This window comes from Apaloderma vittatum, unplaced genomic scaffold, assembly GCF_000703405.1.
Source record: "Apaloderma vittatum isolate BGI_N311 unplaced genomic scaffold, ASM70340v1 scaffold20482, whole genome shotgun sequence".
Lineage (NCBI taxonomy): Eukaryota > Metazoa > Chordata > Aves > Trogoniformes > Trogonidae > Apaloderma > Apaloderma vittatum.
Window position 1 is genome coordinate 11,696 of NW_009704487.1, and position 19,712 is coordinate 31,407.

The 19,712-nt window shown below is 52.8% G+C and overlaps 1 protein-coding gene across 1 annotated transcript; it reads left to right on the forward strand.

The window, feature by feature from the left end:
- Positions 1 to 4,140: 4,140 nt before the first annotated feature.
- Positions 4,141 to 13,809, forward strand: LOC104270646 (the record flags this gene model as incomplete). Its single annotated transcript, XM_009865067.1, has 8 exons — positions 4,141 to 4,252; positions 9,041 to 9,289; positions 11,310 to 11,600; positions 11,840 to 11,937; positions 12,148 to 12,337; positions 12,945 to 13,047; positions 13,435 to 13,481; positions 13,738 to 13,809. Coding segments are annotated over exons 1-8 (1,162 nt in total), but the record flags the coding sequence as incomplete, so codon positions are not given.
- Positions 13,810 to 19,712: the final 5,903 nt, after the last annotated feature.

Consider the following 19,712-nt stretch of genomic DNA (forward strand, 5'->3'; position numbering starts at 1 on the left):
TGTCAAAGGGGAGTGTCAGGAGGACAGAGCCAGGCTCTTCCCAGTGACATCCAATGACAGGACAGGGGGCAATGGGTGCAAGCTGGAGCACAAGAGGTTCCACCTCAACATTAGAAAAAACTTTTTCATTGTGAGGGTGACAGAGCCCTGCCACAGGCTGCCCAGGGAGGTTGTGGAGTCTCCCTCTCTGGAGACATTCAAAACCCACCTGGACGTGTTCCTGTGTGACCTACTGTAGGTGATCCTGCTCTGGCAGGGGGGCTGGACTAGATGATCTTTTGAGGTCCCTTCCAACTCCTAACATTCTGTGATTCTGTGTTTCTGTGATTCTGTGATTCTTTGACTACAGCCCCCTTCAGGCATGTACCCATTCCAGTGTGGGGTCCTCCATGGGCAGCAAGTGGGCATCTACACCCATCACCTTCATGGGCTGCAGGGGGACAGCCTGCCTCACCGCGGTCTTCACCACAGCCTGAGGGACTCTCTGCTCAGGCATCTGAAGCATGTCCCCCCTCTTCACCGACCTTGGTGTCTTCACATATTCTCACTCCTCTGTCTCTCTGCCAGCTGTTGTGTGGTGCAGTTCTTCTTTCTCTGTTTCTTAAATGTATTTTCACTGAGGCATTCCTGTCCTATCATCACTGATGGGCTCAGCCTTGGCCAGCGGTGGGTCTGTCTTTGCAGCCGGCTGGCATTGGCTCTACCAGACTTAGGGGAAACTTCTAGCAGCTTCCTGCAGAAGCCACCCCTACAGCACCCTTACCACTGAAATCCCACCATTCAAACCCAGTACACTGTGATAACCCATTAATGACCAGGCTGTCACTCAGGAGAAATCCCTCTGCCACCCTGGCACTATTTGGGCTCCTCTTACCTTCCTTCTGCCTACAGGTTCTCCTGCAATTTCTAGAGGAGATATGCTGTAGGGGACTAGGATATCTGGGTTTTACTGTTACTTCGAGGAAACGGCTGGAGAGTTACTACGTTCAGGGTGGAACTGCACACTGGCCTTTGTCCTGCTACTGACACTGCAAAATCCCTTTGTGGAAGAAGGTTCAGGGATGGTGGTGTTGGGAAAGCTGCTGAAGGGGTGAGGAAGACCCCACAGCAGGGCTATGGACTGGGGTCTAGCTGGGATCCTGAGGGCATTTTCCAGCTTTCCCTGTCAGAAGAGCCTCTGGGCTCTGACAGTGCAGGATGCAGCCCTCACTGCTGCAGATGTTGTGTCCTGGAGAAGAAGAAGCTGTATCACACCCTGCTGTGCAGGGAGCAGACTCCTGCCTGGCCATCCCGAGGCTGAGATGTGACTGGGTAACCTTCCCCAGTTCTGACCCTGACCCAGCACCTGTGGGATTACATCCCAGCCTGGATTCAGCTGACCCTCATCACCACAACCGGTGATCTACAGGTATGCCCCACATCGGGCTTCCTCAGGGACAGGGATGGGGTAAGGATGGAGATAATCACCAAATATATATCTGTTTTCTGTGAGGTCTGACACAGGAATAGACTTTACTGTAGGGGAATGTGGCGGATATGTTAGCAGTGCTTTCCACAAAGAAGACTGCTTCTCAAAAGCCACAGCTACTTCTCATTTCCTTGTGGTTTTGTGGATGGTTCTGAGCCCTGAACGTTCTTCCCTGTCAGAAATAAAACTATTTGTAAATTGCAGGTGGTTTGGGTTTTTCTCCCTTCAGTCCAAAAGTTTGAGTCCAGGTAGTATATTGAGGATCGAACTGGACCTTCAGGAAACAGCCCATCAATTATGTTTACAGGGGTTGAAATTGACTGCCTTGGGGCATCAGCCCGCTTGAGAGGAAGGTATGTGGCTGGCTGGCTTTATTATGTGCAAAAATGTATACATCCACTGTGTGCTGCAGGAGGAAATCTGCATTAGAATGCATCTAAGATGTGTTGAGAAGGTTCTGTGAGACTTAGTCCTGCTGCAAGGGCTAGAGAACATGCACAGCCCACATGTGATGCACTCTTGGAAGTGCAGTGAGTGGTCTCATGGAACTGGAGCTCATCACCTCCGATGATCATGCCATGTCAAGTTTGGATTCATGAGTTCCTGTGTGACTTGACAGTCCCTTGGAAGCCTCTTGTTTGCACTCTGCTGTGTGGCTCCTGCTTAAGTAAGGCATCAGCAATCAAACTAGCAGCCCTAATGTTAAACTGTGCAAGAGCTAGGCATACTGCTGAGACTTTCAGTATTTCTGCAGTGTTTTTCTAGTGCATGCAGTGCACCAAGACGAAAACTCTCAAAAAAATAATAAATTTCTAAGGAGGAAGAAGGCAAAAACAGATTGCTAGGCCTCACTATAGGATAGGGGAAAAGAAAAGATATGCTGACATCAGCCAGCCCTAATGTTAAACTGTGCAAGAGCTAGGCATACTGCTGAGACTTTCAGTATTTCTTCAGTGTTTTTCTAGTGCATGCAGTGCACCAAGACGAAAACTCTCAAAAAAATAATAAATTTCTAAGGAGGAAGAAGGCAAAAACAGATTGCTAGGCCTCACTATAGGATAGGGGAAAAGAAAAGATATGCTGACATCAGCTGCAATAGAAAGCCTCTGGCACCAAGTGCATCGTTTTGAAGCTTGGCTGTTTTCGTTCACTTTTTTTGCTCCTTTCGTATGGCAAAGAGAGGCAATGAGAGAGCCTACACCTAATGCTGGGGCTTTATGAGGACGTCACCCAGTGAGTACTGGCTTGAGACATTCTACTGAGTGCTAGCAACTTTTCTGACTGCATAGGGACAGGAAAAGCCTGATTCCAAAAGCCCAGAGAACTGCCAAGGAAACAGGGAGCACATGATTTACTACTGTTGACTGTCTTGCTCCAAGCTTGCTAGAAGACTTTACCCCATCAGTCTCAAAATAGCTGTACGTGAGACAACTAGACATAATGTACTGGTGTTCCTGAACGGATCTCAGGAGAGATCTAACTTCCAGAAGCCCCTCGGTGTTGCTGCTCTGCTGGAGTAATGCAAATAGATACACCAAACACTGTCTTGTGGTTCTGAAGATGGTAGTTCTGAAGATCCTGGTTCCTGGGAAAGGATCTTCCATGGAGATCTGGGCCAACCTCTCCAATCCAGGTGGTGTAGAGCACCCTGAGTGACAGCACCCATTCCTAGTCACTGTATTGAACCTTAGAGCAACCACACTCCTCTCCTCAGGGAAACAGAGAGAGATGGGCTGTATAAATCACTGAGTTGAAAGAGGAGCCGCCCAGGAGAGCTGCAACAGCACAAAGAACCAGGATTCATGGAAGCTTGAGGTTATGCAATCGTGGGTGAACTGGATAAGGACTCAGAGAAGAGCTTGGTGGTGACACCTTCAGGGACAGGAGATTGGAGGAGTGTGAGACAGACTTGGGCTTATGGTCCAAAATGAGCTGCATCCAGGGAATTTGCTCACATACCCAAAGATCTTGCCTGACTTAACGAGGAACAAGTCTCCTCCATCCAGCTCCAGGAAGACCCTCTAACCTCCAGTACTGTGTACACTGCCCGCATTGAGGTACTTCACATCCTAGAAGTCACTGAGAAAATGGAGCTCAGAACAGGGTAGCAGGAAATGTTTGGGGAAGAAAGGAAATGAGCTACATCTGACTGGTTCAGGAGGCTGTCAGATCTGGAAGGAGTTGGTGGGATTCAACAGCAAGATTGTTGCATCTAGGTCATTTCCGGACAATAAGCACAGAGATTTAAAGGCAAATGAGATGCATAATGAGGTCACCCTACAGTGGGCTTGGGCATGTGAACCAGGTAGGTTTTCACTGACATCCATTGCTGGATCTGAAGGGAGAGAGGAGTGATGCAGATCTGAGAAGTTTTTTGGATGTGCTTGCGGGAGCAGGGGTACAAAGGCCTGAGGTGGTCAGCAAAAAGGCTGAACCAAGGCACCCAGGAGACCCAGCCAAGCCTGAACCCACTGCAGATGGGGGCAGATGGATGAGGAGCAGCCCTACAGCCGGTGGGACGCTCTCTTTCCAAAGAGGAAGCTTCTTGCATTGCATGTCATTTCCCTACGTGCCTGTTTCATTTCTGTGTCTGCACCTCTCCTGCGCTGAGTTACACAGATGCCTCTCCCCAGCAGCTCAGACTGACTCCTGTCTGGGAATCCTGTGCTAGCATGGCCCTGAAAGGGCTGGATTTGGCCTTTCTCCTGGTCCTTGCCCTTCTGCTGCTTGCACAGGGACAGAAGGACGATGATCCCAAGAATCACGGAGCAACCAAGGAAGCAGGTAAGAGTCTCTCGGGGAGACCTCATCACTCTCTACAACTACTTGAAAGGACGTTGTGGAGAGGTTGGTGCTGGTCTCTTTTCTTGGGTAATTAGTGATAGAACTAGAGGGAATGGCTTCAAGTTTAAACAAGGTAGGTTTAGACTAGACGCCAGGAAGAAGTTCTTCACGGAAAGAGTTGTGGGATATTGGAACAGACTGCCCAGGGAGGTGGTTGAGTCACCATCCCTGGATGTGTTTAAGCATCGCTTGGATGTGGTGTTGCGTGATATGGTCTAGGGGTGAACTTGTAAGTAGGGTTAATGGTTAGACACGATGATCCCAAGGGTCTTTTCCAACCTGGATGATTCTGTGATTCTGTGTGCCTTGCACCTCTCTCCTACAGAAAAGGTTTTGCTGCTCCTCTACCTGTATATTTATGTGGCTCTACCCTGTTCAGCCCACAGAGGCTGTGTTGGGGGAGGCTGAAGTTCGTGTCTGCATCAGTCTTGAGACTCTCAGGAACTCATTGGGTTGTGGTGGGATGAAGATCTGTCTGGGGATGGAGAGCGGCAAACCTCGGTGCACAGGGAAAGCCTCTGTGAAAGCAGGAGCCACGGTGTCCCTTCGGAGAGTGGGCAGTGTCCCCAGCAGAAGGACGGGGATGGTTCTTGCTGCACGGTGGACAGGAGCCAGGGCAACCAGAGCACTGGTAGCCTTCATGGGGAAATTGAGTGAGCATCCCTATTGCAGGGCAAGGAGGTGTTGGTGTTCAGCAAGATGTGGGGAAGCTGTGACATGAATCCCTGTGTTAGCTGTGGTGCCTGCTCCCTCCCATAGTCCCTGGGGTTGAGGGATAGAATCATAGAATCATAGAATGGCCTAGGCTGGAAGGGACCTTAGAGATCATTTAATCTATAGCTCAGGGGGGGCCATTCTTTAACAGCATTATTTTGTTCTTTCTCCATGCCAGGAGGGCTAGAGGTCACCTCCTGGGTATCCGATGGTCTCTACCCATGGAGAATGTGGGCTTTCCTACAGAGACTGTGCTGTGCTCTGGGGTTACCGGTACCTATTGAGGTCCCCATGGGGCACATCAGGAGTGGCTGCTCTTTGCACCAGGGTCCAGGGGGCCTGGGATATGAGTCATTCTCTCCACAGGAAAATAGGAGCAGAAGTGGCTTGCCAAATTGTCGTATGGGTCGTGAGTCATGTTACCCATCACTGGTGGCTGCAGGGATGCTGCCCTTCCAGCAATGGGCAGGCTTCAGCTATCGAGAGCAGGATGGACCCTGTTGCCCTCGGTTCAACATCAGCTCCTGCCCTTTTCTCCAGTTCCCTACACTCATCCCTGACAAACCCAGCTGATAGACACAGCTCTCCCCTCCCTGGCCAAAAGAGTGCCAGATGGAGGGGACTGTGATGGGCTCTGTAAAAGCATTGCCTTGGAGTGTCTGGAGAAGATTTCTTGGATCTGTGTCTGCAGAAAAGGTGTGGGGCACTGAATTAAGGTTCTGACCATTACTCTCTACCATGCTGCTAGTGTCTGCAGCACCGGAGGCTGTTGGAACCTGGATTATGGGTAGTCCAGCAGAGCAGGGGCAGGGCTTGCCTCCCCCTGTGTTATGAATAAAGCCCTGGTAGGAAGCCAGGCACTCACAAGGGCTTTTGCTGCAGTCAGTGATACTTAAGTGTCATCAAAGAGTCATGTTTTTCAAAGGTGTGTGGTTTTTTCACTTTCTTTTTGTGTCCTACATCATTGCTGCTCAGGGATAGCCGTGAACGTCTGAATAAGCCACATGTATTTTCTCAACAACAATGGGTCATGTTACTTTCTAACATTGCCTATGGCCCCGTTTTTCTCACCTTCCTCTCCCTACTGAGTTTTGCACAAGGCAGCCTCGTGCTCCCATTGCTCCTACTTGCTATGTCCCCTCTTGAGCCCTGGTCTTGCCAGCTGTTTTCCTCACCAGCTCTTCTTGTTTATTTCTGCTCCAATAGGAGTGTAGCCTGGTTGTCACTGTCAGGTCACCATCAGCCTCCTGACTGAACCAGGCTGTGCTCTTACTGCACGCCCTGTCTTCTTTCTGCATAAGGGTGTTTCTGCCTGGCCTTTCAGAGGGTGGGGCACCTAGGGGACAGTCAGCCTTGTTTCCTGACAAGTATCAACATGAAAAAAGTTCCTCCACACATGTGGAAATCTTTTCTTTGAAGCATAGTTGATTTTCCTGCAGCAGGGTTATCTCCTCCATGCTGGATGGTCAAATACTTGGTGCTAAGGAGGTAGCCCAGATGCTCTTGGGTGGAAAGGATCCTGGATGTCACCCTGGGGCAGGACTGTGAGGGCATGGGAGAGGATGAATGTGTGTGCCAGGGATGCCTAAAGAGACTTTGACTGAATCAAAAGCCATCAAGGCTTTTGATTGTCACAGTGAAGGGTGTGATCTGCGGGTGCTGGGAGGGATCCAACTGCGGAGGAAGAAGTTAGGAAGCTTCTGGACAATGCATATAGTCTCAAAGGATGTGGGTGGCAGCTGCTGTCCTTTGTGGTGGATGGCCAGGGTGCAGATTGAGATGATGGCATGAAAATCTGCTACTAGATAAGAGAAATGTGGTGATGCCACTGTTCCAGTGTAAGGAAGTGCAGCCACACGAGTGCTGACTGGCAGGAAGCGGGCAGCTGTAGAGGCTTGTGTAGCTAAAGAGGGGTCTTCCATTGTAGTTTAGAGGAGGCAACCTCCTGCCCCATTGCCTGCTCATGGACTCAGTTTTCACAGGGTGAGCAAGTCTAGGTGACATGTTTACCAGGGCAGGACAAGGCAGGCTCATTTTGGGTGAAGTTCACAGAAAAAGCTGCATGTATGGTGTTGATTATGAGCTTTGCGACCAGTGCTGCGCACCTAGACGTGGAGGTCTGAGGGTAGGCTGTTGGTGCTGGCAGCTGCATCATGGGGCAAAGCTGGAAGGGTGTGCACTGGTAGCAGGGTCTCACTGGGTCTGGTGCACTCCCACAGCCCCTGTCTCTGGGAGAGAGAGCCCAGGGGAGAGCAGCATCCACCGTTTTTCTAGATTTCAATGGCCACGATCCCTCTGCAGCACATGGCTGGGCAGGGGGGCTGCGGGTAATTCTCCCACACTGCACCTGAGGGTGCAAGGAGGGTTAATGCACCTGGGGGCTGGGGCCTCATCCTGGGAGATGGTCACCCCTGCCACCCCTCTGAAGTGAGGGGTCGCAGCACCCCTCTGGACAGCGCCCCTCACCGCCAAGGAGGCTGCCAGAGCCCAGTGATGCTCAGGACTCCCTCACAGCCTTTGCCCACAGGAAGGTGTGAAGCTCCCTCTGACTGGGACCCCAGGCTGCAGTTTACCCCAAACCAGAGCAGCTACGCCTTGAAGGAGTGGGTGCAGGTGGGCTGTGCTGCGGAGTACGTTCCATCATCCCCATGGATCAGATGCATTTCCAGTGGGAACCAGACCCTGTGGAACGGGACAGTCACCTGCAAGGGTAAGCACAGCCCCGCATCACCCTGACCCCTGGGTGCTCGGCTGGTGGCAGACCCTCCGTGACATGGTCGTGCTTCAGTCTCATCCGAAACAGGAGGCCTGGATGCCTCTCCTTTCTGTCCTGTCCTGGCAGTGCCACAGCATGTTTAGTCTGAGCGCCTTGCAGCGGGCAGCTTCTGCAGTCTGTGCTCCCAGGGAAGGGTTCAAAGCCAGGAACGCTTCCTGGCCAGTGTCTCCTGCCTCCACAGGGAAAGCTGCAGCTGTTTATCTGGGAGGAGGAGGAATACATGGAGGGATTCTGCCTGAAGTTTTGGCATTTTGCGCTGCTCATTTCCCTGGGAAGCTTCCCTGGGATTTGGGTGAGCCCTGCTTGGGAGGGCTTTCATTGCTGCACCTGGGCATGAGAGGGCCCAGGAGAATGGGGTCTCAAGCACCCTAAGGGTGAATGGAATCCAGGGGAGGCGTGGGAGTCCTGGAGATAGGGGTGGTGATAGCTCCTGTGCCCCTGAACACTGCTTGGGCATACAGTGGGTACAGAAGGACTCTTGTGTGTCAGGTTGGGTGGTCAGAGTCATAGGGAGGAGGCAGTTGTCCCAAGCCTCTTTCATCACCTTCCAAAAACGCTCCTCCCACAATTTTACCTCTGGCAGGAACATGCCAAAGGCCTATTTGGTGGGACCCAAGACTCCAGATGGCACCAGCCCATGGGAAATACAGAAAGGATGAAGAAGTGACTCTGAGCTGCAGCAGTGGTTTCCAGCCATCCTTCACCCATGTGAAATGTGCAGGGGCAGCTCAACCGTCGAATTATTCTCGATCCCTAAACAGAGATGTGTGGCTGGGGAGGAAAAGCAGTCATGAGTGGATCCACGTTGAGGGAAACATAGTGTGCATTGGTAAGCAGAGTGTAAGGAGGTGCCTCTTATGGAGATCCATGAACAAATCCTGCTCCGTTCACTCGTCTTTGAGCTTCTACCCTCACCACTGTGGCCAAGGATGCGCTCCTGGAGCCTGGCTGGGGCCACTTAGGTCTCCTTGGTTTTGATACCTGAGACCATTCTTCCACTGAATCCTGGCATATCCTCGTCCATCACCTGGCTGGGCAGATCGTATGCCCAGCTGACACTCACCTACAAGGAAAGCCTCATCCCAACAAGCCCCACTGAGTTGTCATATCCTGACAGATGGATATGTCACTTTCCCTCCCCCTTCAGGGACTGGAGGGATTGCTGATACCCCACCACACACCCTTGCTGCTCCTTGAAACCTCCCATCCCAACTAACACCCATTTTCACTTCTGCCAGAAACTTGCCGAAGGCCTCGCTGGGGCCGAGGACTCCAGCTGGCACCAGACCAAGATAATTACAAGAAGAATGAAGAAGTGAAGCTGAGCTGTCCCCAGAGTTTCCATTCAACCTTCACCCATGCCAAATGTACAGGAAAAGTCCTGTCCATCAGCAACGGGAAACCTGTATACAGAGAAGCTTGGAATGGAAGGGACAGCAGAGGCAGATGGATGAACATCCAGCCCACATCCAATGTGGAGTGCTTGGGTAAGAAAGGTATCAGGAGCTCTCCTAATTGCCCTTATCTGCCCTCCCTGAGCAAGGAAAGGCAGGCTGTGTGTGCACAGGAGGTTTCAGGCTCTCTGCCTGCCTGGAGAAATGGTAGGTGCTGCTGAAGGCAGTGTACAGGCAGTCCCTCAGTTGCCCTGTGCTTGCCTTGGGCTCCAGGGGAGTTTTGCTAGAGAGGGGATTGGTGCAGGCTCAGCCCCCGAGGGTCCTGGCAGGAGGGGGCTGTGGGATCAGGGTGGACAGTGGCCAGAAATGTCCATGCTGGGCTAGGGCAAGAATCGTGGCGTGCAGAGCTCCAGACTGTGATTCACAAGCGGCTGGGAGGTTCCTGGTGAAGAGGTGTGCGTGACGTGTTTCCTTGAGGACTTCTGGAAAGAGCATGTGCAGAGAAGTGGGGGGCTACAAGCCGTAGGTCTGGCAGGTGTTTGTGGCGCAGGCAGCCAAAAGTATCATGCCAGGATCTGAGGGATCACAGGACTCTGATCCCTGCATCCTCTCAGCCTCTCAGCAGGCAGGGCAAAGGACTGGCATCATCCTCATGTGCTAGGCTCCCCTCTCAGTCTCTGTTTCGTGCCTTCACTGCAGCAGCCAACTTTCAGGATTTACTGCCTTCTCAGGAGGACTCCTGGTCTTCTTGTCCTCCTTGAGGGATAGGGAGGGCACCAGAGTCAAGTGCCAGTCCATGAGTTTCTGTGCAGGCTTTGTGCGTAGTGTGAGCCCCCTCAATTCCTGGAGCTCCAGCTCCTGCTGGCTTTTCACAGAGTGTGGGGCCCTTCTTATCCTCATCCCCTTGCTCAGGACATAGCATGGGAGAGCTGGTCTTTATGGTGTTCTAAATCTCCATCCCTCATCCTTCTGTGCCAGGGAAGGAGATTCCCTGTTCTGTCACCTGGCATTCCCTGTGGGGCCACCCTGCTAACACCTTCCCATCTTGTTGGTTCAGAGAAGTGCCAGAAGCCCCAGTGGGACTCCAAGTTCATCTTTGACCAAGAACAGGAAACCTTCAACCCAAATGAAGTGGTGAAGATGAGATGCCCTGAGGGGCACTGGCCTCCCCCCATGGAGATCAAATGTGTGAAGCTGAACCCAAGGGAAGGCTCCATGATTCCTCACAGCGTCTGGTTTGTGAGAAATGGCACAGGACGCTGGCACCTTATGGATGGAAATGTGACCTGTGTGGGTAAGTGAGTGAACCAGCCACTCTCTCAGAGCTCTTAATCTGTCGTCCCCAGGTAAGGAAAGCAGTGCTGCACGTATCCACAGCATTAGAGACCTGTGCTCAGGGTGGTCAGGGGGGTTCACTCCAGAGAAAGCTGCTGCTGCTCCGTCCGAGGTTTGGGTCTACACTGTTTCCAGCTTGGACACCCTGCACAGCCCTGAGAGGGAAAAGTCCTCACCACTTTCCATAGGTCACCAAGCAGTGTGCCCAGACCAGATAGATAGGTCTGCCTGGAGAAGAGCATGATAGACAAAGAGCAGGAGGGCAGGGAACTGCTCTGGCTCCCGGATTTGTGGCTAAATCATTGCTGGTATAAAAGGGACCCATCACCAGGTCAGTTGCTAGCTCCAGGGTGGCAGGAGCAGAAGGGCCATGAGTACTTGATCTTACCCTCCCACAGTAACTGCAGCACTCTGAGAAACCCAGGTAGTGATCCAGGGGCAGAGGAAGATGCAGGCAATGCCTGAGCGTAGTGTGGGAGAAGATGGGATGGTCTTGTCCAAACTGTGCTGAGGACAGGCTAGTAAGGCAATGGTGGAGGTGATGAATCATAGAATCATATAATGTTAGGGATTGGAAGGAACCTCTAGAGACCACCTAGTCCAACCCCCCTACCAGAGCAGGATCCTCTAGGGCAGCCACACAGGAATGCATCCAGGTGGTTTTGAATGTCCGGAGAAGGAGACTCCACAACCTCTCTGGGCAGCCTGTGCCACTGCTGGCTGCAAAGCTGGGAGAGGAAGTGAAGAAAGTGACCCTTTTGCAATGTTCCCTTCACAGACATTCTCCAGGTTGTTCCTGGGACCCTGGAGATCTCCAGCACCAGCATCAAACTGAACTGGACCTGCAGGCTCCCTGACGTCTGCCAGCACATTTGGGCCAGGTGCCGACTGGAAGAGCTTTCCTCCCCTACCTGTAAAGTTAAGGAAGTGAAGGGAGAGGAGAAACTACACGGCTGGAAGGGAACATTTGCCTGTCCCGCTCTGCAACCCTTCACTGTCTATAGTGTCACCATCTCGCTGCCACCCAGCACAATCCTGTACACACGGCTCCTCAGGACAAAGGAAATGGGTTTGTTCACCTGAAATGTAAAGGTGCCCTTCACCCAGCAGCTCAGCCTGACCATCTACTCCCTGCAGTGATGGTCCTGGGATTGGGGCTGCTCAGACTCTGTGGGGGAGCTGTGCAGGGTCCTGGGGCAGGGCATGTCCCCTCCTCACCCCGCCGTTGCTACTGCTGCAGCACACGCAGCCATAGTGGGGAACAAATCCTTGGCCTCATTGTGTGACCCCATCCTCCTGTGCTTTCAGTGCCGGACAAACCAGAGAATCTGTGGCTGGATCCCAGCACGGGGTCCCTCAAGTGGAATGCGCTGCCCTCCTGCAAGGGGGAGATCATCGGATACCAGGTACCAGGGGACCACGGACAGCCTGTGGTGGCCCTCACCTTGCCAGGCACCTCCCTGCCTGAAGCTCTCTGCAGCAGGCCCACCAGCTCTACACTGCTGGTGGTTCTGGTGGGGTGAGTTCCCCTCCTGCTCCCAGTTGGCAGCAGCAGACCCTCTCTGCAGAGTGGGAGGTCAGTGCTGCTCCCCACCAGCTCCTTATCCTTCCTATAGCTCAACATCACGACCAGGAGAGCGCACGATGATGTCTTCCTCGAATTCACGCAGGTGTTGGTGAATGAGTCCGTCACTCAGTACACACCACTTCAGACACTTGGAAGCAAATACAGAGTGACAGTGCAGGGCCTCACGGCAGCTGGTGCTGGGGCTGCATCACTGCTGGAATTTCAAACCTACATCTCCGGTAATGGTTATTCTGCCCCGGGTCGGGTGGAGGTGGCCTCCCTGGGAGAGAGTGCTGAGCCTGGAGCCGCTTCCAGAGCTATATGTGCACCCATCCCATCCCCATCAAGAAAGAAGCAGAGTGTGGTCACACGGAGAGCCAAACAGAGCAGTGGGGGCCACAGGGCTGGGTGAGTCCTGCCCTGAGGGGGTGCATCGCCTGGTCTCCAGAGCAGCTGGATTGCTTCAGCCCTTGTTTGTACTTGTGGGAGCAGAGCTGGGCCCTCTGTGCTTCCACTAAAGAAGATGATACCCATCCCTGCATAGGGAGGTCAAAGTCAAACAGCACTAAAGCTACTGAGCCTGGTCTATGTGTCCTCTTGCTGGTTCACTGGGCTTCTAGACCCTCTGGTTGTGTCTAGGAGATGGGGCAAGTACCCCTCCTCCACAGCCTCCCTCTGCCCTGCCCTGCCCAGCAGACATGAAGGCAGAGGAGGGCTGCCCCTTGCTGCCTGTCGCTGCAGCAGCCAGCACAGCAGAGCCTGGGCACACCCAATGCCAAGGTTGGGGCCATTGCTGTTGTGTGGTCCAGGCTGTGGCACCCACTCTCGGCTGTGTGTTAGTTGCAGGGCAATCTCTGGGCGTGTGGCCTGGATCAACCGTCACAGTAGTGGTGGTGGTGGTGGTGCTGGTGCCTCTGTCTGCAGGGATCCTGTGGTTCGTGCGGTCCAGGTGAGTAGGCACATGAGACTTGGAGTTGCTGCTCTGCCTCAGGCCATGCTGTGCTGTGGGTGGCTGATGGTGGAGAGAAGGTTCCCCCAGCTGCTCTCACCCTTCTCTGGGCATGGGAGGATGCAGCTGGCTGGTCCTACCATAGCTTGGATGTAGGGCTCCTGTCTGGGGCTCATAAAGCATCTTCCTCAGAGCTGAGGCAGGGACCATGTGTGCTAAAATACCCCTCCCCTTGCTGCTGTTGCCACCACTGCTGCCGTGGGGATTAATGAGCAATGCCTGCCAGCTCACGAGAGGCACAAGGCAAGGGTGTGCATAAAAAAATCAGCAGGGCCCTGGGTCATGTCAGCCTCCCTCTTGACTCAGGACTGCCCTTTGTCTTCCCAGGAAAAAGAAGGCCTTGCCCAGCAAAGCCGAGGAGGACCACTATACAGGTAAGGTTCCCATCACAGAGATGGCTGTAGGGCCAGGGTTGGAACCGGGAGGAGACCAGGTCTACTACAGAGAGCCCATTGTCATCCTGGGGTGACTGTAACTAGCCCTGCTGGCTCTGGCTGACCTGTCAGAGCAGCATGTCCCACACCTGCTACCCCAGCTGAGATCCTCCTCCAGCCGCTGCCTGCCTGGCTCTGCCCCGCTCCTTAGCCCACAGCCCTTGCGTCCCTCAGGCTGTTTCTGTTATCCTACCAGAACTCCAGCCCTATGAGAACTTGGATGATTACTGTGTGCTCAAGGGGACTCTCCGGCCAGAAGAAGCAGCAGGTAGGACATGGAGTGCCCTATGTTCCCTGGCATGGTGGAGATGGGGTGGAGAGTGGCAGCTGTAGTGGTATGAGCTCCCCACACTGCTGACAACACGCAGCACCATCTGCCATGAATGACCTTCGTCTCCACAGGTAAATCTCGCCGGGCTGGAGAGCCATTGCCCCAGCCTTCACCTGTCCTGGAGTCTGCAGGAGACAGTCAGAGCAGTGAGGGAGAGGAGAAGATGGGGCAGACGTCCGAAGCACAGTGCTGATGGCACTTGCCATGCTTACTCAAGGCTTGGTTTTCTCGGGCTAGAAGTAGGACTTCATATAGCTTGTGCTGGGTTATTGTTCCCCCTCAAATTTCCTCTCTCATCGAGTTCCAGCATCTTCTGTCACAGAGCAGGAGCAGCCCAAGGCCTGGGATTAACCACCTATACCAGAAAGGATTTGTTCTGGTAGTCCTCCAGTGCTCTGGCAAAGCTGTCCCAACCTCACCCTGGTGCCTGCAAGTCTCCTCCAACATTGAAGCAGCTTGCTAGGTCCCAGCCCCTCCTTCCCCACTCCATATCCTTTATCCATCTACAGCCTGGCCTCTCCTTCAGTTTGGCCCAACCATGCTGCCCTCACAGCTGTTCTGCTGTATCTGAACAACCAATAAATTGTTCTGATTTGCAGTGGCTGCCTGCCCCTTGACAACTCCCACCTCATCGTGGTTCCTCCCTATTCTGTGTGTGAAAACCCTGTCCCTATGAATCTTCATGGAGGAGCTTGGATTAGGATTTTGCAGACCCTGACAGCCCCAAGGAAGCACATCTAAGAAGATGTGTGCTCCCAGAGAAATGCTTCATCTTCCTACCTTCCCTCCTTTCCATCTTGCAAGTAGCATGACCTCAGTTGGCCTAGCCTCTGGATTGATCTGTACCCTTACTCTGTGGGTCCTAGTGCTTGCCTCCAGTTTTGTGAGGTGCAGCTGACTGGCCCAGTGCTGCTGTCCTTGGGATCTCCTTGATCTCTGACAGCCCCTGCCTTTCCCTCACCCAGGGATACCAGTGCTTAGTGCAGACTGGAGGTTGAGGGACCTACTGAAGGCTCTCCAAGTCCAGGAGCGCACCGATAGATGATGGGGCACTTGATCACTCTCTTCCCCAGGCTCCTTCTTTTAGCCTGAGATGACCTGTGTGTGTCAGTAAAGACATGTTTTGACAGTCCTTCATATGAACTGTCTGACCATCACTGTGGTACCTGCAATGGGCTGTGAGCAAAGCATCTCCTTGCACAGACTTCCCTTGGTGTGACTTGCATGCCTGATGGAGCTACTCCCCATATCCAGTCATGCCCTGGCCTTGTGACTCTGCCACGACTCTGTCTGAACAACTAATAAAGGCTCATGGTTTGGAGGTGACTGCCCCACCACAGCTCCTGCCTCATCCTCTCATTGCCCTTGTGGGGTCATGTTCCCTCTGGGGTGTGCTGAGGTAACTGCACCTTGTTGAGGGGAGGCCATGAGCAGGTCTGGAGCTGTGGCTGATGGCTTCCCCAGGCCTTCAGGGCTGTCCTGGAAAGCTCTGACATGTTTTTGGATGGGGAGGTGTCGGAAACCAGTGGGAGGTGGTGGTCCCCTCGTTCATCATGGGCAGGAGTGTGTCCTGTGCATGTCCTGCAGTCAAAGTTGAGGACAAGCGTGGTCATTGCTGCTCTACAGCCCTCATATTGGATCACTTAGCCCTCCATGATCTGAGACATCCTAAGTGGGTCCATGGAATGTTCTGGAAGAAGAGGAAAAAGCAGAAGCTGTTGAGGACCAAGGGGGATGGTTTAGTTGCTCTGAGGCCTTCCTCAGGCACTCAGCTGACACTGGAGGACAGAGCGGTCTGCACAGTTGGGGACAGAGGAGAGTGTTAGCAGACTGAGGGAGAGGAGGAAGAGGCAGCTGGGAATGGAGGAACAGGGAAGGTGGAGAGCTGGTATGGGTTGAGTGGGTCTTTCAAAAGGGGCAAGGACTGTTTCAGGCTTTAATGTACTCCTTGCAGCTCATGTTCCTGTTCCCATCCCTGCTTCTTGCCAGCTCTGTGTTTTCTCAGAGGCAGTCCATGTCCTCTGGTCACTGGGTGGGGACTCATCACAACTCTAAAACTCATGCAGTGGTGTTGGGAATCACATGGGTATGGCCTCAGAAATGTGAACAGTGTTTCTTGAATGCACTCTGGCGACTAGGAGGGTTTTGGGGGGAACCCTGGGATCTAACTGACAGAGGTTCTTCTCCTGAGTACCAGAGCCTGGATGTCCCTGGAGGATAAAAGCAGCAAAATGCAGCACCGCTGACACTGATGGAAGGTTCCCTCCCCAAAGAGGAAGCCTCCTGCACCTCATGAGACTTCCCCATGTGTCTGTTTCCTTCCTGTGATTGCAAGTCTTGCAGTCAGTTACGGATGCCTGGCATAAAGGCGGTGGGTGGTGTTGAGATTTCAGTTCTGCCGGAGGACTCCACGCTAGCATGGCCCTGATCAGGATTCTTCTGATCCTTGTCTCTCTACTGGCAGCACAGGGCCAGGAAGAACCTGATCTCAAGGTTCAAGGAGAGCACTGGGAAACAGGTAAGAAGTGATTCCTCCTCTTCCTTGGAGAGATTTTGCTGCTTCTTCTCCTGCAAGCTTGATGTGCACCTTTGGTGCCTGCAGCTCTGGTCTGGAGCCTGGCGGGTACCCCTGAGGGCTGCGTCCCCTGGGGTGCCCCTATTTCTGAGACACCCCAGGGTCAGGAGATAAGATGTGGTGTGGGTACGCGGTGAATGTGGTGGGAAGCATGGGACTGGGCTGGACGGCTGGGGTTGGATTGTGCTTTGCATGACCATCAGGTTGTTCTCTGCAGGCATGAATTTGTGCATTGTGAATTGGAGGAAGGGTCTTCAGGGAGCAGGATTAGCTCCTTCTTTGCATATTTTTCTCATGTCCTCAGTCGTTCTACAAAATAACGACACATGCCCCACCCCCACCCCCCCAAGTCACTGAGAAGGGGAATTGGGAAAAGGAAAGGAAACCTATGGGTTGAAATGGAAACAGTTATTAAAAAATGAATACTAATACTATTAGTACTAGTAGTATCATTAGTACTACTACTACTACTACTACAACTACTGCTACTATTACTACTAATGTAAAGTACATAAAGTTATACTCAGCCCATGTAGTGGCTCTGAGGTGGGCACTCCCAGCACTGAATGCTGGATGTTCAGTACTGTGAGAATCACAGCTCCAGTGGGAGCACGATGGTCACAGCAAATGGGAGAGTTGACTTCAGGAGCAGAATGACAGATGAGACCCTGCAGGGATGATGACCATTGAGGAGAAGAAACTATTTCTTGAAAACTTCTTGGAATACTTCTGTTGTCCATCTTGGGCCAGCTGCCCTGGCTTTCACTCCTCCTGGCTTTAGCACCTGACTAACTAAAAAATACTAAAGATCTTGAACACCTGCATACCATGGCTGCCCATAAATGAAACCAAAGTGTATTATCAACTTTGTTATCACTGGATCAGGTGCTGCAGTCTTCTCAAAAATACAGGTTTCCTGAACAGAAATTTGATTCCATGATTCTATCCCAGTGAAAACCAGGGCAACATCATTTCCAGGTGGCCTGAGGGACACTGCACCTGCCAAGAGCAGAGAAAAAGGGAAATTGCTGCCACTTTGCTGTTTGGATATTTTTGTGTGTGTGGAGTGTCCAGGTGCCTGGGCATGGGGCAGGTCACAGCTATGTGTCAGTGGGACATGGCTGCTGGTTGTAGTGCTCAACTGGGCATCCCTTGCCTTCTGCAACCAGGGTGGTTTGAGAGCAAATTTTGACCGTGAGTGGCTTGTTCACTCATGTCCCACTGCATGGTGGCATGGGGCAGGAGGAGAGTACCCAAGGGACTGACTGAGCCTGCACAGGGACCACAAAAATGTGACAGAGGTAGCTCTGATCCCTGTGGGAGGTATGAGCTATGGCTGAAGAGACATCTGTTGCAGCAGGGTTGGTGGTGCCAAAGCCCATCAAAGGCAACCTGAGCTGAGGTGGTGACATATCTGAACGAGTGGCTGGGGGGAGTCTCCTAGTGCAGGGCTGAAGGTCCTGGGAACACCCCTGCTGTGGGCTGTAAAGAAGGAAAATAACGTCACTGGACATAAGGGTGGAAGGGGGAGGTTCATGGAGGAGTGACTATTCACGCTTTGGGTGCACAAGGACATCCCCCTTCCCAATAACCTGGAGGTCACATACTGGCAGATGCACATGTTACCTTCTCTCTCCCTTAAAGGGCTGGATGGATTGGTGGCATTTCTCTCCCACCACTTGCCCATGCTCCATCTCATCACCTCCCAGCTCAACTAACATCCACTTCCACTTTTGCCAGAAACGTGCCAAAGGCCTGGGTGGGGCTCAAGACTCCAACTGACACCAGACCAGAATAACTACAAGAAGAATGAAGAAGTGATGCTGAGCTGCCCTGAGGGTTTCCAGCCGTCCTTCACCCATGTCAAATGTTCGGCAGAAGTCCAGTCCATCAGTCTTGGGATACCTGTATACAGAGAAGTTTGGCTCGGAAGGGACAGCAGAGGCAAATGGATCCGCATTCGGTCCAGTGTGGGGTGCTTGGGTAAGAGAGACATCAGGAGATCTCCTGACTGCCCTGCTGTGCCCCCACTGAGCAGAGGAAGGCAGGCTGTGAATGAACAGGAGGTTTTAGGCTCTCTACCTGTCTGGGGAAATGGTAGATGCTGCTGAAGGCAGTGTTGAGGCAGTCCATGAGCCTGCCCTGAGTCCAGCCTGCAGTTCATCGTGGGGTACGAGGTCCTTGCAGAAGATGTGGGCGATAAGGCTCTCCCTGAGGGCTACTGGCAAGAGCATGTGCATAATGGAGAGAAGCATGGGAGAGCTGTGTGTGGTGAGTTTATGGTCTGCATGGCATCACGGTTGCAGTAGGGGGATCAGAAGGCTCTGCTGTCTGTGTCTTCTCAGATCGTGCAGCAGTGAGCATCACAGCTCACTCCCTGTAGGCTGGTACCCTCCAGGTTCTGTGACATGGTGGGCACAGGCTTGGCACAGTATTCTCATAGTGTGGAGCACTGAGATCCCCTCCAGGGGAGAACAGGGCAATAATGGTCTTAGTTGAGAAGACTGTGAGGGGTCCTTGAAGTTTTGAAAACAATAATCCTTTGCTGCTCCTGAGCTCACTGAGTGGCCTGAGATCTGGACCACAGCAAGATGGCTTCTGGCAGGAGTGACTTGGGGCTCTTCCCTGCAGGCAGCTGTGAGCATGAGTAGGGTGGGGATGTCTGTGGAAGGGGAAGGGAATGCATCTCCCCATGACCCACCCCTGGGAACAGTTCCATGCATGATCAAAGGTTTCAAGGTGTCTCACCTGGTTCCCTTGGATACTTCCTTGACTTCATGTTTCAGGTTCCTAAAGCATGAACTAGCCATATACTTCTTAGGTGATGCCACAAGACACCAGAGTCAAATGCTCGTCCATCAGTCACTGTGCCAGCTTTGTGCATAGTATGAGCCTCTTGAGCTCCTGCTCCTTCTGGCTTTTGGTCCTCATCAACTTCCTAGGGATGTGGTTTAGCAACATTGCTCTGTACAGTGTCCTAGAGCTCCATCTCTCACTGTACTCTCAGAGAAAATGAAGCTTTCCCCTGAGGCTGGTGCAGAGCAGGCAAGGGTTAGGTCTTCCTGAGACCTGCATCTGGTGGGCTGTAGAGATGCTGGGACACACAGACCCCGCAGTGCTGACTCAGTGAAGAAAATTGCCTTGAGCAGTAGTAGTCCACTCATTCCTGGCTCATTCCTGGCCAGACTCCTCCTGCTCCCCTAGCAGAGAGCTGAAGGGTTTCAGCCCCTCGCTTTCCCTCCACCCAGCTGCTGGCCAGCAGAGC